This window comes from Chelmon rostratus, chromosome 5 (assembly GCF_017976325.1).
Source record: "Chelmon rostratus isolate fCheRos1 chromosome 5, fCheRos1.pri, whole genome shotgun sequence".
NCBI classification, from domain to species: Eukaryota; Metazoa; Chordata; class Actinopteri; order Chaetodontiformes; family Chaetodontidae; genus Chelmon; species Chelmon rostratus.
This window is the reverse complement of record NC_055662.1, coordinates 23,746,369-23,761,659: the sequence shown is the minus strand read 5'-3', so window position 1 is coordinate 23,761,659 and position 15,291 is coordinate 23,746,369. Positions and strand designations below refer to the sequence as shown.

Below are 15,291 nucleotides of genomic sequence, written 5' to 3'. Positions count from 1 at the left end.
TTTAGAAGTCACGCAGCTCAACTAAAAATGTAAGAGAAAATGCAAAGGCCAGCTGTGGAATTTGGTGCCTTAATTAATGCACATACAAAAACGTTGTATGATATCGCTTTCCCTTACTATAAAGTCCCCTTATGTTTTCTAGTCTACCGTCCAATATGTCACGGCTGCGCATCTGATGCATCAGTTACATTGGAGACGCTCAGGGGGTCAGGGGCGCAGCGCTACCAAAATGTCTGTTTTTCTAATAGCACCTGAACGCAGCACAAGATGAGATGGGCAAGCTGTGTCGTGACGCGGCGTCGTGGAGGCGTGCCTCTGATGAAATCAGCTGGGGAAACAACAACAGAAAAGGGGGTGGCTCAGAACAGGAAAATCTTTTACGCCAGTTATGTTTAGGTTTCATCCCAACAAGCGTCCGGTTAGAATCACGGCAGCACCGTTTCGGCTCTGCAGCGGCCAGTCGCTACTTGTTGAGGACTGCGAGGCGCTGGATTAAGGAGGCAGCGAGGGGAAGTAAGAGGAGGAGGATGTGACAGGGCAGAGGTCCTGTGCGACGTCCGCAGCAGCCTATGTGCGCTCTTTGACAAACAACGGCACCACCGCGACCACCTCTTCATTCTGCGCGCGTCTTTGTCCGGTTTGAGCGACCGGCTGAACCACCAGCAGAGTGGCATGTGGGTCAATTCCGGAACCGTCGGAAGGTAGGGTCCCCTCCTGCAGGGATACTGGGTCACATGCTTCCAATGCGATTCTTATGGTGCACAAAGCAATCCACACACCGCACGTAATATCCTTTACTCTAAAGATTGTTAAATCCTCAGCTGTGCTTCATTCATATCACAGTAATGGCTTTTTAATCTCCTCTTATATCTCTCCACGTAATAGTCCCAAAAGCGCTTATATTTCACATGTATTCAATTGTTTTAGAAAGAGATCCTACAGTGGAGGATTGCTGTATTTTTTTTTAATTCCACATGTGCTGCACAGACTTCTGTTATGAGAGCGTTTCGAGTCAGTGTTGTGGTGCCGCGGATGGGCTTGGCCCCTTACGCAAGACTTATCAGCGCATCATTTGGGAAGTAGGCTGATATCCACCTGCCTTTTACAACATCGACGTGCGGGAGACGTCTCACCGCCGCGCTGAATGCGCCGTGTGTCCGGGATCTTGTCCCCCCGGATGACAATAGGGAGTCTGGATTGTTGAATCGGTTTCCAGAAAACATGAATGAGCCAGGTGGTTATGAATGGCTGCGGGGAGAGGGAGCACACGAGGTGCTTTTCATTGATGAGAGTAGTGATGCTGCACCAGAGTGTTCACTGGAACAGCATGCGCATCCAAACTGTGACAATAGATAACGCGCGTTATCTCCATTTAGAAAACCGAACAGGCACTCACACACACGCACACTCACACACACAGACACACATTGAAATGCTGATCCCATGGCTATGACGTCACCAGAGGGATTGTGTTACGCAGGTAGCTGTCTCTGCTCTTCCACCTGAATAAAGAAGTGATATTCTACATGAGGAGTTTTTATCACTTGTTAATTCCAGCCATCAGATTTCTGTCACATCTGATGTGGTTGTATAAACAATTTGGCACACTTGTGTTTCATATTGTGGACTCTTTGTCTTTTGGCCAGTGTATTTTTCTCCTGAAAGATGTCTATTAATGGCCACACTGCGAGTTTAACTCATAAGGCACATTTGTGGAAACACCAACTGTTCAAATTTTCATTATTTATTTTAGCGCGATTAAATGTCCTGTTTATGCAATTCTGTCTCTTCATCCTGTGGAGAAATATTTTTGGTTTTGGTTTCAGAGCATCTGTCGCTGCTACTGTTAATGAATCAATGATCGGGCCTGTCATTATGTATACCGTCAGATGGATCTGGAACAGAGCTACTTATTGTCCTGGTTAGGCACCATGCCCGACGCTTTGACTGTGTCAACAGCTTTGAGATAACATGCAGTGCAGCACTGACAGAGCCTCATGGAAGAGTCAGCCAGCATTATCAGGCTTGTTTGAATGCTGTGACCCCTGTATGAGGCAGTAGTGGGAGCTGCACAGAGGAAGTAGAGAGTGAAGTAGTTGTGTTATGTTTTATGCTTTATGTGTGATAACATGGACCGTAAGGCTTTGGTGAGAAAAAGTACATTATACTTCTTAAGCATGTTCAGCACTGTTGGTGGTATGTTTGTGAGCTAACAGTTTGATAACTTGGGTCCAGGCTATTTTAGAGTTATAAGAACCAAGGTTTTATATTCTGGCCCATTTTTAAAGGTATTTTACATCATGTTTAAATCCCCTGTTACGTTCCCAAAGGAGACATGTGGCCTGGAATATCATCCTCCAGACAAACTCAGTCCACCTCCCCATTGACAAAGTTGCAGCAAGATTTGGGTCACTGACTGAGTCCTTTGGTTGAATTATAGTCATTCACACCTGCTTTGACTCAGTTTCAGAGAAAAACACCAAATGTGACATTTGTTTTTTTTTTTCAAAATTTTCATATGGACCATGAACACGTCTGTCACATGAGATGTTGTGTCATGATTGAAAGGATCTGTATGAATATGAATTTGCAAAACAGGTGAGTTTTGCACTTCGGATGTAAATGCAGCACTTTGTCTGTGAAAGTAGCAATTTTGCAAGACTGTTTTGCTATTTTAAATCTGACTTAAAACAGGTCACTGGCAAATGGCAAAGGAGTTGACAGCTCATCTGTTTATTTTATGAGACATACTGGGAGATACTGTTTAGAGAAATAATGTACTGGAGTGGATACTGGAAAGTATAAAGGCGTGGAATAGAAACCAGACAAAGAGAAGTGAGTTAAGAGAGAGATGGAGAGGAAGTGTAGGTGGAAAATATGGCCAGGGGAGGAGGAGGAGCAAGATGAGGAGGGATAAAGAAAACGAGGGCATCAAGAGAAGCCTTCCTGTGTTTACAAAGCCTTACTGCAGCGAGGAGAGGAGAGGAGGAAGGCTCAAGCAGGCGGACATGCTGCTCCCAAAGACCCTCTCCGTAATTAGGATAGATGCGTATGTATGCGCCGTCTGCCACGGGCCGTGCAGTAATACCAGTGCCATCTGCGGTGGGTGAGGCAAGTACGTGCCGGCATGCGTGTGTGTACGCATGTCTGTTAGTGTGTGTGAGTCCGAGGTCTACTGCCAGCCATCCAGGGAGCCAAGCAGAGGCCACAGACCAGGTTATGTAACCAGTCTGTGCCAGCTGTGCCTGTGGCAGTCACTGTCAAACACCCACATAACACACACACACACGAGCACACGCCCCTGAAAAGTACACACAAATACAGATGAGGAGACAAAAGCAAACATTTTGGTTAAAAAAAAAAAAAAAGAATTAGGTTGCATACATGATTGCACATGTAGCCGTCATTTCTTCCAACAATTACACATGGACGCTTTGACGACGCAGCCAAGCCTGTGATAGCGTCAGCCCCACAGCTCTGAGTGAGTGCGCTAGTGTTGGCCCATATATTAAAGTGGATGGTTATTGGGGCGGCTTCATCGTGGCATTGGGGTGAGCTCCAGCCCCAAGGAAGAGGACAAAAAGAGGCAGATGGGGGCTACGGAGGGTTTTGGGATGAGCGGTTGCTGCCATTGGATTGCAAAACGTGTTACATAACAGAGAGACGGAGACAGAGGGGGGAGCAAGCCGGGTGCGGGAGGGCTGTCTGCTTAATGCTGCTCCTTGATTGCTATCCAGAAAAGTGTGAGGTCATAGATGGATGACCTTTAATAAAAGGGGCTGAGGGGCGATGAGGATGGATGTGAGAGAAATAACGGGGAGAGGGCGAGGAAGAGAGGAGGTGGAGGGAGGTTACTACAAGACAACGAGTGAAGTGAAGGATGGGATGGGCGTGAGATGGAGCATTACATTCGGGGGATAAAAACAGAATGGGAAAGAGAATGAGGGAGTTTGTCAGCGGGTCAGGAGGTTTGGTTGAGTGGGCACAGCTGGGAGCAAAGCAGACAGACCTACACAGACTGGAGGATAAATGAAAGGATTTAGAAAGGAGGCAATGAGTGTGTGTTAAAAAACAAGAGGTAAAGATGTCAGGAAGTCTGCAATGAGATAGAGCTGTAATCCATCTCCTTATGAAACCCCCTCTGGCCTTAAAGCAAAGCCATACTGAGACACACACTGTCCAAATTATGCATGAGCTTCTTTGTCTGTCTGGTCCTCCTGCACCGCACACACACAAACACACACACGCACACACACTGACTCAATCCGTGACATTCCAGAGTAAACCAGAAGGTCGGTGTTTGTGTGTTGAGTGGGCGTTTGAGTTCCTGTCACAGTGTTCCTATCACTGTAGTCTTGCCTGCACCCGTCAATATGTCGCTATAAGAGTCAGAAATACATGCACAAAAAACCGGGAAAGAATCTCATTGTCGCTTTCACACATTTCTGTTGCTACATTCCAACACTGTCCTCGCAGCCTCCTTTGCTGCCACGTTGGGAAGATGACACTGGCCGGCAGATGAAGTCTAGACGCCTGTGAACAGTTCACTATAGGTCGTTGGCTAAAAATGAAACCTGAGCCTCACAGCTTCTCTTTCCGCTCCTCTGAGCTGCACTGCTCTGCTCTCACAGTCTGCGCTCCTGCTCATCCCTCGGCCATGCAATTAAAAATAATGGCCGAAGTTCGCGAGAGCTCATAAAGCTGAGATATAAACATGAGTGCAGGTGCTTATCTGTCGAGTGCACTGATGTGTGGGTTGAATATTGCGCCGCGTGCGTTGAACGACCACACGACCAGACGCTCTGCCCGGAGCCCGCCGCAGAGCCTCAGATGGAGGATGATAGCTGCGAGCCGTGTGCTCTTGATCCCCCTGAGAAACTGTCCACGCCGCCACCAATGCTGCCTCCCGGTTACATCACCGCTCGCATCATTCCGTGCCTCACAGATCAGGCCCTAAGCTCATTACCACGCGCACACGCATGCATGCTCACACGCACATACACGTACTGACTTCCTGACTCCCGTGGGTCAGTAGCAGAGGATCTTAAACCTCGCTCTCCTCTGTCTTTTTCTCTTATCTGTCTTTCTCCCTTCAGAGAGCCACATATTTGACAGTAGAGCGGAAGCATCAGCAGGAAAAGCTGTGATTTGTTCCCCTGAGCGGCCTTGGTTATTGTTGGTCTTGCCCTTTTGATCCCAGTGGCATGACTGACTGGTTCTAATGCCGGGCTGAGTCCCTCTCTTTCTCTCTAAGACTTTAATAATCCCCTCCCCGCCTTGTCTCTCTTGCAATCCCTTTTGCTTATCTACTGTTGCATTCGAAACGGTGGGAATTAACATGACTGTGCATCCTGTCTTCCTCTCCCTCTGTCTGTCACTGCATAGTTCAGTTTATCTTGTTCTGCTAATATGTCCTTTGTGGAATATTGTGGATGTTACAGAACCACTTGTGTAGTACAGCTGTATGTCAGGCTTCACTCTTGGTCCTTCATCCCTCTTTTCCTAAAACAGCACTAAGAGGTCTGCGGCTTCTGCAGCTGCCATGACCAAGGCAGATAGCTGTTAGATAAGTGCAAGGTTATGGTAGCTTTTTATTGCTTCCCCTATCGCTTGCCTCTACCTGTAGTATGTGCCTCTGAAGGTGCTGCAGCCAGACAGGTGGCAAGGGACAAAAGCACATTCATAACCCTGAAAGGCACAGCTCTGTCTGTTCCAGATGTACCGTACAGCCTCTCTGACAGAGATTTTTCTTCAGCTTCACATAGGCAAAGGTAGGCTCCCTCTGCTCTGCTGTGCTTCCTGGCTGACGTAATTGGGACTCCGTTTGACAGGAAACATGTTTTTGTTGTTGTTGACGGGAGAAATCAATGAGGTCTCAGGGGATGAAATAAGTTCTTTCTAGCAGCAGTGGTATAATGAGCAGATTGGAGGTGTGTGAGCACATGGAGAGCGGGTCATGGCTGAATAGCACACATGGCTCATGTGTCTGATGAATAGATGCCATTTTTAGCTGCTGCTGTCTGTCAGTGCTGGACTGAAGTGTTGCGCTGGCATCCACGTCAATGGAATAACAAGTGAAGGCCTTTATGAATGTTTCAGATGCTCTATTTATGGGCCTTGGGGTGGGTCTTTGAACTAGTTGCGAGGATGGATGGACTGATTAGCTGGCTACAGGTCTAACTCTGTGTGTGTGTGTGTGTGGGGGGGGTTATGCAATAGAGCAGATACTTCCAGGAACATTTTAAAAAATGGGTATTAACATGTGTTTTGACATGTTTGTAAGCAGTTTATGGAAAGGGGATTTTGATAAGCGGAAAAGAGGAAGTCAGTTGAGCTGTGCACATAACCGCCGTCTTGTGTGATGAGGCTAAGTCCTGAATTGAAAGCTGCTCAACATGTAACCACGCTGTCTTCTGTTCCTTCCCTCTGTGCAAACCTACAGTAAATATATTTGACCCCAAAAGAGGACGCACAGCTCCCTGTGGGCTCCCGAATGACCGAAAAAGTTAATTACAAACGGGGGGATTTTATTGTCTGTCTTTTGTGCCGCTTTTTTGCGACGTCTCTTCACTTTGCATGACGTCTTCTGTGAAGGGAAGATGCTATCAATGCATCAAAAGGGGAAACAGATACAGGGGAAGGACAGACAAGGGGAGAAAAGGACAGTGAGCTCCAGGGAAGTCTCTTTTTGTCTTTCTCTCTCTCTCTCTCTCTCTGTGTGCTGGTACAGAAATAGCTCTGCGGTCCCTCTATTCCTCAGCCTGCGAGCCATGTGTTCTGTTGAAGAGTTTGGCAGAAGCCTCTGTACACTGGTCAGTACAGCTACGGGGGCTTAGAGCCTTAACAAAGCTTCCCTAGCCTGGACCGGGCAAGAGCTAGAGGCTACCGTGATGCCAGTTGCTTTCATTGTGAAATGCAGTGTCATTCCTCCTGGGATTCTTTATCAATGTGATTTTAATTCTCCATGAATATTGAATTAACCTCTTTTCTCTCTCCTGTCTCCTATCTCCTATCCTCCAGGGCCCTCTCCATGGATATAGACACAGACTATGAGCGGCCCAATGTGGAAACCATTAAATGTGTGGTGGTAGGGGATAATGCAGTAGGCAAGACCAGGCTAATCTGTGCCCGGGCCTGCAATGCCACCCTCACACAGTATCAGCTGCTTGCCACCCACGTGCCAACCGTCTGGGCCATCGACCAGTACCGTGTATGCCAGGAGGTGGGCGCGCGCACACACACACACACACACACACACACAGGCAAAGAGCCACATAAAGACAGGTACTCTTTTGGATATGGCACTAATAATTATTTTGCTCTTGTAACAGGTAAAAACATTTATTTTCAAGCCTTTGAAAGGCAGCTTCATTTTGAAAACGTTGACCACGCAGTTTGACATTGTGCATGCCCCCCCCCCCCCTCCAGTCTAGCGATTGCATAACCCTTCATTTCCACTAAAAACACCACAACGCAGTTGAGACCTTTTGACCTGATTACAGAAATATGTGCCTGCGTTGCAGGTGTTAGAGAGATCTCGTGATGTCGTGGATGAGGTCAGTGTGTCCCTGAGGCTGTGGGACACATTCGGGGATCATCACAAAGACAGACGGTTTGCCTATGGCAGGTGAGCGTATACATACAGAGCGAAAAGCACACACACACACACATGGTTTTGGACACTCTAGCAGCCAGAGTGTAGTTACTGACCCAATAACACAATTGCTTGCTGACCACAAGGTTAACTAGCTTGCAACATGTTCTATTCTCATAACTGGTGCAGCCAAGAGATTGCTTTGTCTTGGCTGTAGAATTTGTAAGGCGTTGACACAGTTTTCTTGGGCTAATGCGTGACCAAATTCATTGTTGGAGAATGTAACTTACAATGAGGATGTAATTAATCTGTCTCACACACACACACATAAACATGCCCACATAACATTTACTTACCCAAAAGTTGTTTCCTGTGTAATCCAGTTGCCGCACTTTTTAGTTGAACTCTGCCCTCGAGCTGCTACATCCTCCCTGCACCAGACATGATTGGATCATCGCTCTATCCTCTTACTCCCTGTCCTTCTATCAAAGCTGCTTTATTGGCATGAAATGCGAAAGCACTTATTGCCAAAGCAAAAATCAACAAATACCAATTCGAATGACGGTGACTGAACTTGACCACGTGATAGTAACAAGTAAATGATAGTAAGTCAAGTGACATAGACACATTTCACACATTATTCAGTGACTGCTGTTTTCACACAAGTAATTATAAATCCACATATTTATCGTTTCTTCTCTTTTGTGACACATTTGTCTCCACATTTCAATTCATAAGTCTTCAATGAAGTGTAATTATATGTCTCATTAGCTGTGTTTTATCTATTTAATTCATATTTTTCATCATTTAATGCGTCTTTTATAGTCATAAGCCTTAACCCGGCTGTAAGGCTTCACAAACATCCACACACACACGCACGTATCCCTCACACTGTGCAGTCTGTGAGTTATCTCAAGGGTGAGTTGATGCACTTTGTGTTATGTGTCACTCCGTCACCTTTTTCCAAGCGTGTCTGCGCGACAGACTGCGCATTTCTAGGTTGCGCTCGTGCCTTAAACTTTCTCCCCTCTGTTGTGTTCTCCCACTCTCTCATTAGACATTTGCACAGTGATCTGCCTCTGTTTGCTTGTGTGTTTTGGTGTGTCTGTTTGTGTGCGTGTCCGTCCACATGTCCTGCATGCTTTGTCAGCCTGCAGTCAGCTGATAAAGACACAGTGCCTGCTCAGCTGTTTTCTGCCTCCCTGGCGTCTGCAGCTCCAGGCATCAACCTCCTCTTCTCTCCCCCACCTCACCTCACCTCTCCCCCGTCTCCCTCATTACCCGGTTTCTCAGCTCCCATCATTAACCTCCTCTTTGCCCTTGACACTCTGCTGCTCCTTCACCCTCTCCACACCTTTCCACCACTCTGTAGCCTTTTGTTGATGTCAAAACTCAAAACATCACATTGTCAGACAATACCCAGACTGTCACATGCTTTGTTAGGAGAGGAACATTCTGGTTGGAAAAACAGTCTCAGCCTGAAAATAGGCTAAGCCAAACTTAACCTGAGCCAACCTGAGCTCAACTTAATTTTTTCTCAGTCAGCAGAAATTCATTTAATCGTAAGCAAAACAATGTCATATTACATTGCATTAATCTTGTGAGCAGTTTTAGTAGCGTGTTAGCGACTTTTATAATACTGTTGTGACAGACTTAATGAGTGATGAGGGGTGTCATGCCAGGCTGTGTGATTACAGACTGATACGAGTGCCTGCATGAGACCCATTCATGTCTTTGTTGCAACAGACAGTCTGATTATTTAGGACATCTCTGCTGTGTTTGTGTGTGCCTGAGAGCCTGTGTGTGTATGTGTGTCTCTTCTTACATAATCTGGCAACTGATGACCTTTGTAGTTTGGATCCACCACACACACACACACACACGCACACTCACACACTCACACAGAAGACATTAAATAACCAATCACTGGTGGAGCTATTTATTATAAATTACTGCTGGTGGTAAATTATTAGCTATGGTGGAAGAAGCACTGTGAAAATACTCCACTAGAAGTAAAAGGCCTGCAGTCTAAACCTTGCAAAGGTAAAATTATGCAAGTATTATATCAAAATATAGTTAAAGTTAAAGTAAAAGTACTCATTCTGCAATAAAATACTTCCTGTCAGTTTTTTTCCCATCCATGTACAATGTTTTTGAATTAATGTTACTGCTGCGTTAATAGATGTTCAAGGATGAGCTCACTATATATATGTATAGTTCTAGTTCTATATATTTATATGTTGTTGGGTAGTTTAATCTACAGTGATGCATCTATAAGATCATTATATGTTTGTAGAGTCATTGTCCTGTGAGAACCATGTATCTCTGTTCAGTAAACGTTTCATGAGCTCAGACAAACATGCATGAATACAATATGTTGGTCATCTGGGCTCACCTGCTGATCCTTGTAATAGCTCTGCAGTGCAACGCAGCAGCACTAATGGATTGTTCTGGCACTAATTTTTAATGTTCACCTTCACTTCCAGACTTTCAAATAGCCTCCTATGAAAGATACGTTAACGCTGGACTGGTTCAGAAGCCTTCTGGGGCTCATATTTCCTCGGCCCTGTTGGAAGCCTTTGTAAAGCTGTTTCCAGCAAAGTGCATCCCCTCAGTCTCTTAGACCATGTTGGCGGCGAGTACAGTGTTATGCTACCATAAAGATATAATGGCCCAAACTCTTGCAGTAAGGGTTAGGTTGTAAAAAAAAGTATTTTCCTTTAACCACGAGACCAAAGGCACGTACACATAACATGACCTCAAACAGACTAAGCCGTGGTAATGATCCTTTGACAAAGTGCTAATGGGAATTCCAATGTGTGTGTACGTGTGTGAGGTGTGATGTAATACTTGGGTAGTGTATATTATGTCCTTGTGAGTAGGAGCTTTTCAGAGATTACATTAGTGAAAGTAAAGAAGGACTATGGAACCTCTAGTCTACACTGCAAAAAAATATCCTTTGCAGAAAGTCATTTGATGTAGTGCTGTGCGCCTTCATAAGTAATTCAACTTGTCAGTCACAAAACCTCAAAGGTTGCTTCCTTTGTGAAGATTTTCAAACACTCGAAACCATTGAAAGTTCATTCAAAACAGGTGGAATTACCTCGCTTTGCTGGCCTCTTTATTATTTAAGTAAAGTCAGATTAAAAGGTTAAATACTAGATAAAACAAGTAGATAAGATTGATTTGTTTTTTACAGTGGAGCCTTTGTCTGCTCAGTAAATAGGCCAAGTTCGCTGTTGCACAGGTATCTTACCCCTGGGAAATAAGAGACGTGTTTAAGTGGTGTGTAATGCTGCTTCAGTTTAGGATGTGGTTTAGCACCTTACATCTTCTGGGGTACTCGCTCCCTGGGACGTCCAAAGGCAGCACCCACTGGCTGTGATGTGCATTTATTCTATGCCTTATTCTTTTTGATGTGCTCACATCATGTGCGATTTACTGTAAAAATGAACTACTGGTATTGAGGAAACTTTGAAGTCAGCCCCGTGATGGTAATAATAAGTAGGTCGTGCAGCAGGCACCTCTTTAGAAGTTGATGAAAAAATGTGTTCCATTCACTATGTGCCTGATAAATGTCCAAAACGGCACAATATACTTCATTATCTGCAGGCTATCAGTGGTGTTAACATAGCAGGCAACTTGCATAATGCAAAATAGGCCTGCTCTTGTGCTGTTGTGTTGTTTTAAGAGGTAGATCATTCAGGCATTGTGGATTCTTGCACTGTCAGCGTTGTGCTGACGCTAAATGATCCGTCTCGCTCAACACAGAGCTCGATTTGCCATTACCTAGAAACAGACACACATGCGCCAACACGCCACCGAAACATCAGCAGCGGGGAACAGCTGTAAGTGCTGCTGTCTGCTCGCTCAAACACATCGGTTGAGGAAATGAATTTGTGTGTGTGTGTGTATCCTGATCTATTCTTAGCTTCTCTTTGTGGTCCATGTAGCCTTGGAGGGCTTAGGGAGATTTACGTAAGAGAGAGAGAGAGAGAGAGAGACAGACAGAGATGGGCCACACAGATCACCAGCCCAGAGGCCCAGACTCACACACACACACAGACACACACACACACACACATATGTGACCCCGGCTTTCTCGATGGCGCTGTCCATGCTCCCACAATGCCTTGCAGCTGTTGAACAAGCTTCTTCCATACACATATCACACATGTTTTAACATAAACTGACAAGATGTTCGGTGACTCAGCACTGACTCCCCTTTTTCCTTCTCTCTTTTCTTTGCCCTTCACTCCATCAAATGTCTTCGCTCTGATGACATCTCTCGCTCATGACACAACGCATCAGCTCCCCTCTGCCATTTCTTGTCCCACCTTACCTATGATCTCTGTTGTAATGCTGAAACGAAGACGTTCTCTCTCCCTCCTCTCCCTGTAGGTCTGACGTAGTGGTGCTTTGCTTCTCCCTGGCTAATCCCAATTCCCTGCGCCACGTACGCACCATGTGGTTCCCGGAGATCAAGCACTTTTGTCCCCGGACACCCATCATTCTGGTTGGCTGCCAGCTGGATCTGCGCTACGCCGACCTGGATGCAGTTAACCGTGCACGACGACCACTAGCCAAGTGAGCCTCCTTCTTCATCAGGCATTAACAGAAGAATTCACATGCACCACGGTGGCTTTAAGAGAGGGTTGCATGTACAGCTGCTCCAGTTAATCAGTGATCAGTAATGTAACGAAACAGTATTACTATAAATAAGACACTGACACCTGCTCTACTATCACTGATTTTTGTGCAGAAAAAAAACCTTAAGGTCATTTTTTGGCTGCGATACATTTCATTCATGAACTGTTCTTGTTCCGTCTTATAAATAAAAATAGGTAAATGCTGCTAAAGTGAGTCCTGAGATGAAGACATTACAGTCTTGTGAACATTTCTAGTATTGTTGAGATACTCAACTTCTTACTTCCTTTACTTGTTCTTACTTCAGTCTTTATCATCATCATCTCTTCCTGTCCTACAGACCAATCAAACCCACAGATATCCTTCCGCCAGAGAGAGGCCACGAGGTGGCGAAGGAGCTTGGGATTCCCTACTATGAGACCAGCATCGTTGCCCAGTTTGGAGTCAAAGATGTTTTTGACAATGCCATCCGAGCCGCCCTCATCTCCCGTCGTCACCTGCAGTTCTGGAAGTCTCACCTGAAAAAGGTCCAGAGGCCCCTTCTCCAGGCGCCCTTCCTGCCTCCTCGCCCGCCTCGCCCCATTGTGGGCATCCCAGACCCCCCGCCCACTGACGGCGAGGGCCCTGACTCCCTTTTCTGCCAGCCACTATGTGCAGATGTCCTTTTCCTTCTGCAGGGCGGTGCCACTCGAGTCTTTGCACACAAAGTATATCTTGCTACTTCCTGCTCCAAGTTCTACGACCTCTTCACCCTTGATCTTGGTGGATCACTTCTGGGCCCACGGGGGGAGGAACAAGAGAGCAAGGAAAACTTGGAGAGCGGGGAGGAAGATGAGCAGAGCAGGAGAGGAGCCAAGGAGCAAGCTGGGCGCACTAAGAGCCTGGACATTGATAAAGACGGGGTTGATGGAGGAGTGCGGGGCCTGAATCGACCCCAGCTGCTCCAGCAGGGCTCTTTGAGGACTTCCCAGAGTGATAATGCACTCCCTTCTCGAGCCCTGTACTCCCTGGGTGCACTAGGGACTGGTCGAGCACTTTCAGGATGGGGAAGGGGGTTCCTGAGTGTCTGCCTGGAGCATGTTGATGATCCCATGACTGGACGACCACGACTCATGACTGTTGTAGCCATGGATGCGCTTATACAGGAAGAGCCATTCAAGGTGATGAACTGATCAGTAAGAAGATGTATTCAAACAGTCATAGGAGACAATAACACTTCTGTTTATGTGAATATTAGAAATGTTCTGCATCATTAAAGCAGACTGCAATCTTCATCCTTCGATAAAGAGTTCCCAACCTGCAGCATTGACCTCTCAATGTGCTCTGGTTTCAGGCGGTGCTTCAGTACCTGTACACAGGCAGTCTGGACGAGGGCCGAGGGGATCTGATGCAGGTGGCAACCATCGCAGAGCTGCTGGAGGTGTTTGACCTGCGGATGATGGTGGCCAATGTTCTCAACAGAGAGAGCTTCATGAACCAGGAGATCACCAAGGCCTTTCACGTCCGCAGAGCCAACCGCATCAAGGAGTGTCTCAATAAAGGGACTTTTGCTGGTAAACCATTCAGTGCCATGCAGTACTGTCAGTATCATTGGTGTTATTGTGGATGTTTTCCATGTATGCATCAGTAGGTGTTTGTAAGTGTGTGCATGTGTGTGTGGGTGTATGTGAATGGTGCAGGATAATGAAAAGTGGATGAGGAGAATGTGCGAGAAAGAATGAGAACGACTAATTTCCAACATTCTCTTTCAGTCTATGGAAATGTACACTGTGTACATTTGATCATACATATATCTGCCATTGAATATTTGCTCTGAAATATGCATTGTGTATGTTTCTGGTTTACCTGTTTTCTGAACTCCTTCTTAACGCCATCAAGCGATTTGATGGCGCGTTTCAGTCTGCTTGGTTGTCTTGTGTTCGCTCTTGTGTGCTTCCTGTGTCTTGTGTTTGTGTCGTCTGTCCCCTAAGCTGTAATGTATGCATGTTGTCACAGCATTTGCAGCCAGTGGCAGACATCTGCTGTCACTGAACAAAGCCTGTCTCACATTCACTTCTTTCTACACGTTCTCTGTTGTCTTCGTGATTATAAAAATGGAAATCTTTCTTTAAAATGCTTGTAAGACATTTTTGGATAAATTAAGCTATCGGATCACTTGTTCAAACAGATCTGCCTTGTTCTTTTTATTGTTCAAGGACTGAGTTGGATGAAATACTTTGCTTTCAGATGTAGCTCATTGCAACAATATAACACATAGCTGCTGTGTTCCCTATCAACACTTTCTCCACCAAAGCTCTAGTCCAGAGTCCACACAGGATTTACTCCATGACCTACTACCCTGCATCTGCTCTCCTTCCCTTACTCTGTGTCAAAAGCTGTTCTGTCCTTCTGTCAATTTATCTCTTTGTGTGTCTACCTGTGTCCATGTCTCTGTGTGTGTCTGTCTGGCCTTCTGTCTGCCTGTGTGTATGTCTGGACGTCTGCCTTGTCTGTCTTTCCCCCTCTGTAGCTTGGGCTTCTGTGGCACTCCACGAGATGAATGCTCTTTTCCCACCCCGGTTTTAGATGTGGTGTTCCGTCTGGACGATGGCTGCCTCCCGGCCCACAAGCCCCTGCTCATCTCCAGCTGCAACTGGATGGCTGCCATGTTCCGTGGCTCTTTCATGGAAAGCTACATTGAAGAGGTGAGTTTAGGCATACTGGGAAGAGCTTAGGGATGGAGTTACCTTTAAGTTTTAAGAAGGGATTTAGTGTCTTTATCCTGAATCCTTGGATATTTGCCACAGCTTAGCTCAGATCAGCCTTTAGGGCCAGTTCAACTGCACAATCGCACTCACTTGTGTCAACAACAGCAGTAGCATCTGATAAAATCATCAATAAATGAGGTAAAGGTAAAGAGGTTATTTGGATAAACTTTATGACTTTGGAGATGTGACATTGCACAACCGGTGTGGCTGTGTGCATCGACCGTGTGAAGATTTACACCTCAGGATGCTTGAGGCCTGTTATCAGATTGATCTACAAACTGCTGTTTGGCAATGAGGTGCAAA

At 46.0% G+C, this 15,291-nt stretch overlaps 1 protein-coding gene across 6 annotated transcripts in view; it reads left to right on the top strand.

Annotated features, from left to right (window-relative positions):
- rhobtb4 (Rho related BTB domain containing 4) overlaps window positions 1–15,291 on the top strand; it is a 42,081-nt gene that overhangs the window by 15,815 nt on the left and 10,975 nt on the right. For 4 of the 6 annotated variants that reach the window (XM_041937018.1, XM_041937015.1, XM_041937016.1 and 1 more), the window contains 6 exons: window positions 7,021–7,222; window positions 7,524–7,627; window positions 11,996–12,181; window positions 12,582–13,401; window positions 13,575–13,794; window positions 14,807–14,925. In XM_041937018.1, the coding sequence (XP_041792952.1) occupies window positions 7,031–7,222; window positions 7,524–7,627; window positions 11,996–12,181; window positions 12,582–13,401; window positions 13,575–13,794; window positions 14,807–14,925 (1,641 nt within the window). In that variant the 5' untranslated portion in view covers window positions 7,021–7,030. Of the gene's footprint in view, window positions 1–402; window positions 702–6,688; window positions 6,813–7,020; window positions 7,223–7,523; window positions 7,628–11,995; window positions 12,182–12,581; window positions 13,402–13,574; window positions 13,795–14,806; window positions 14,926–15,291 lie in introns of those variants that run through there. The other 2 variants (XM_041937014.1, XM_041937019.1) reach the window with 2 other exon arrangements.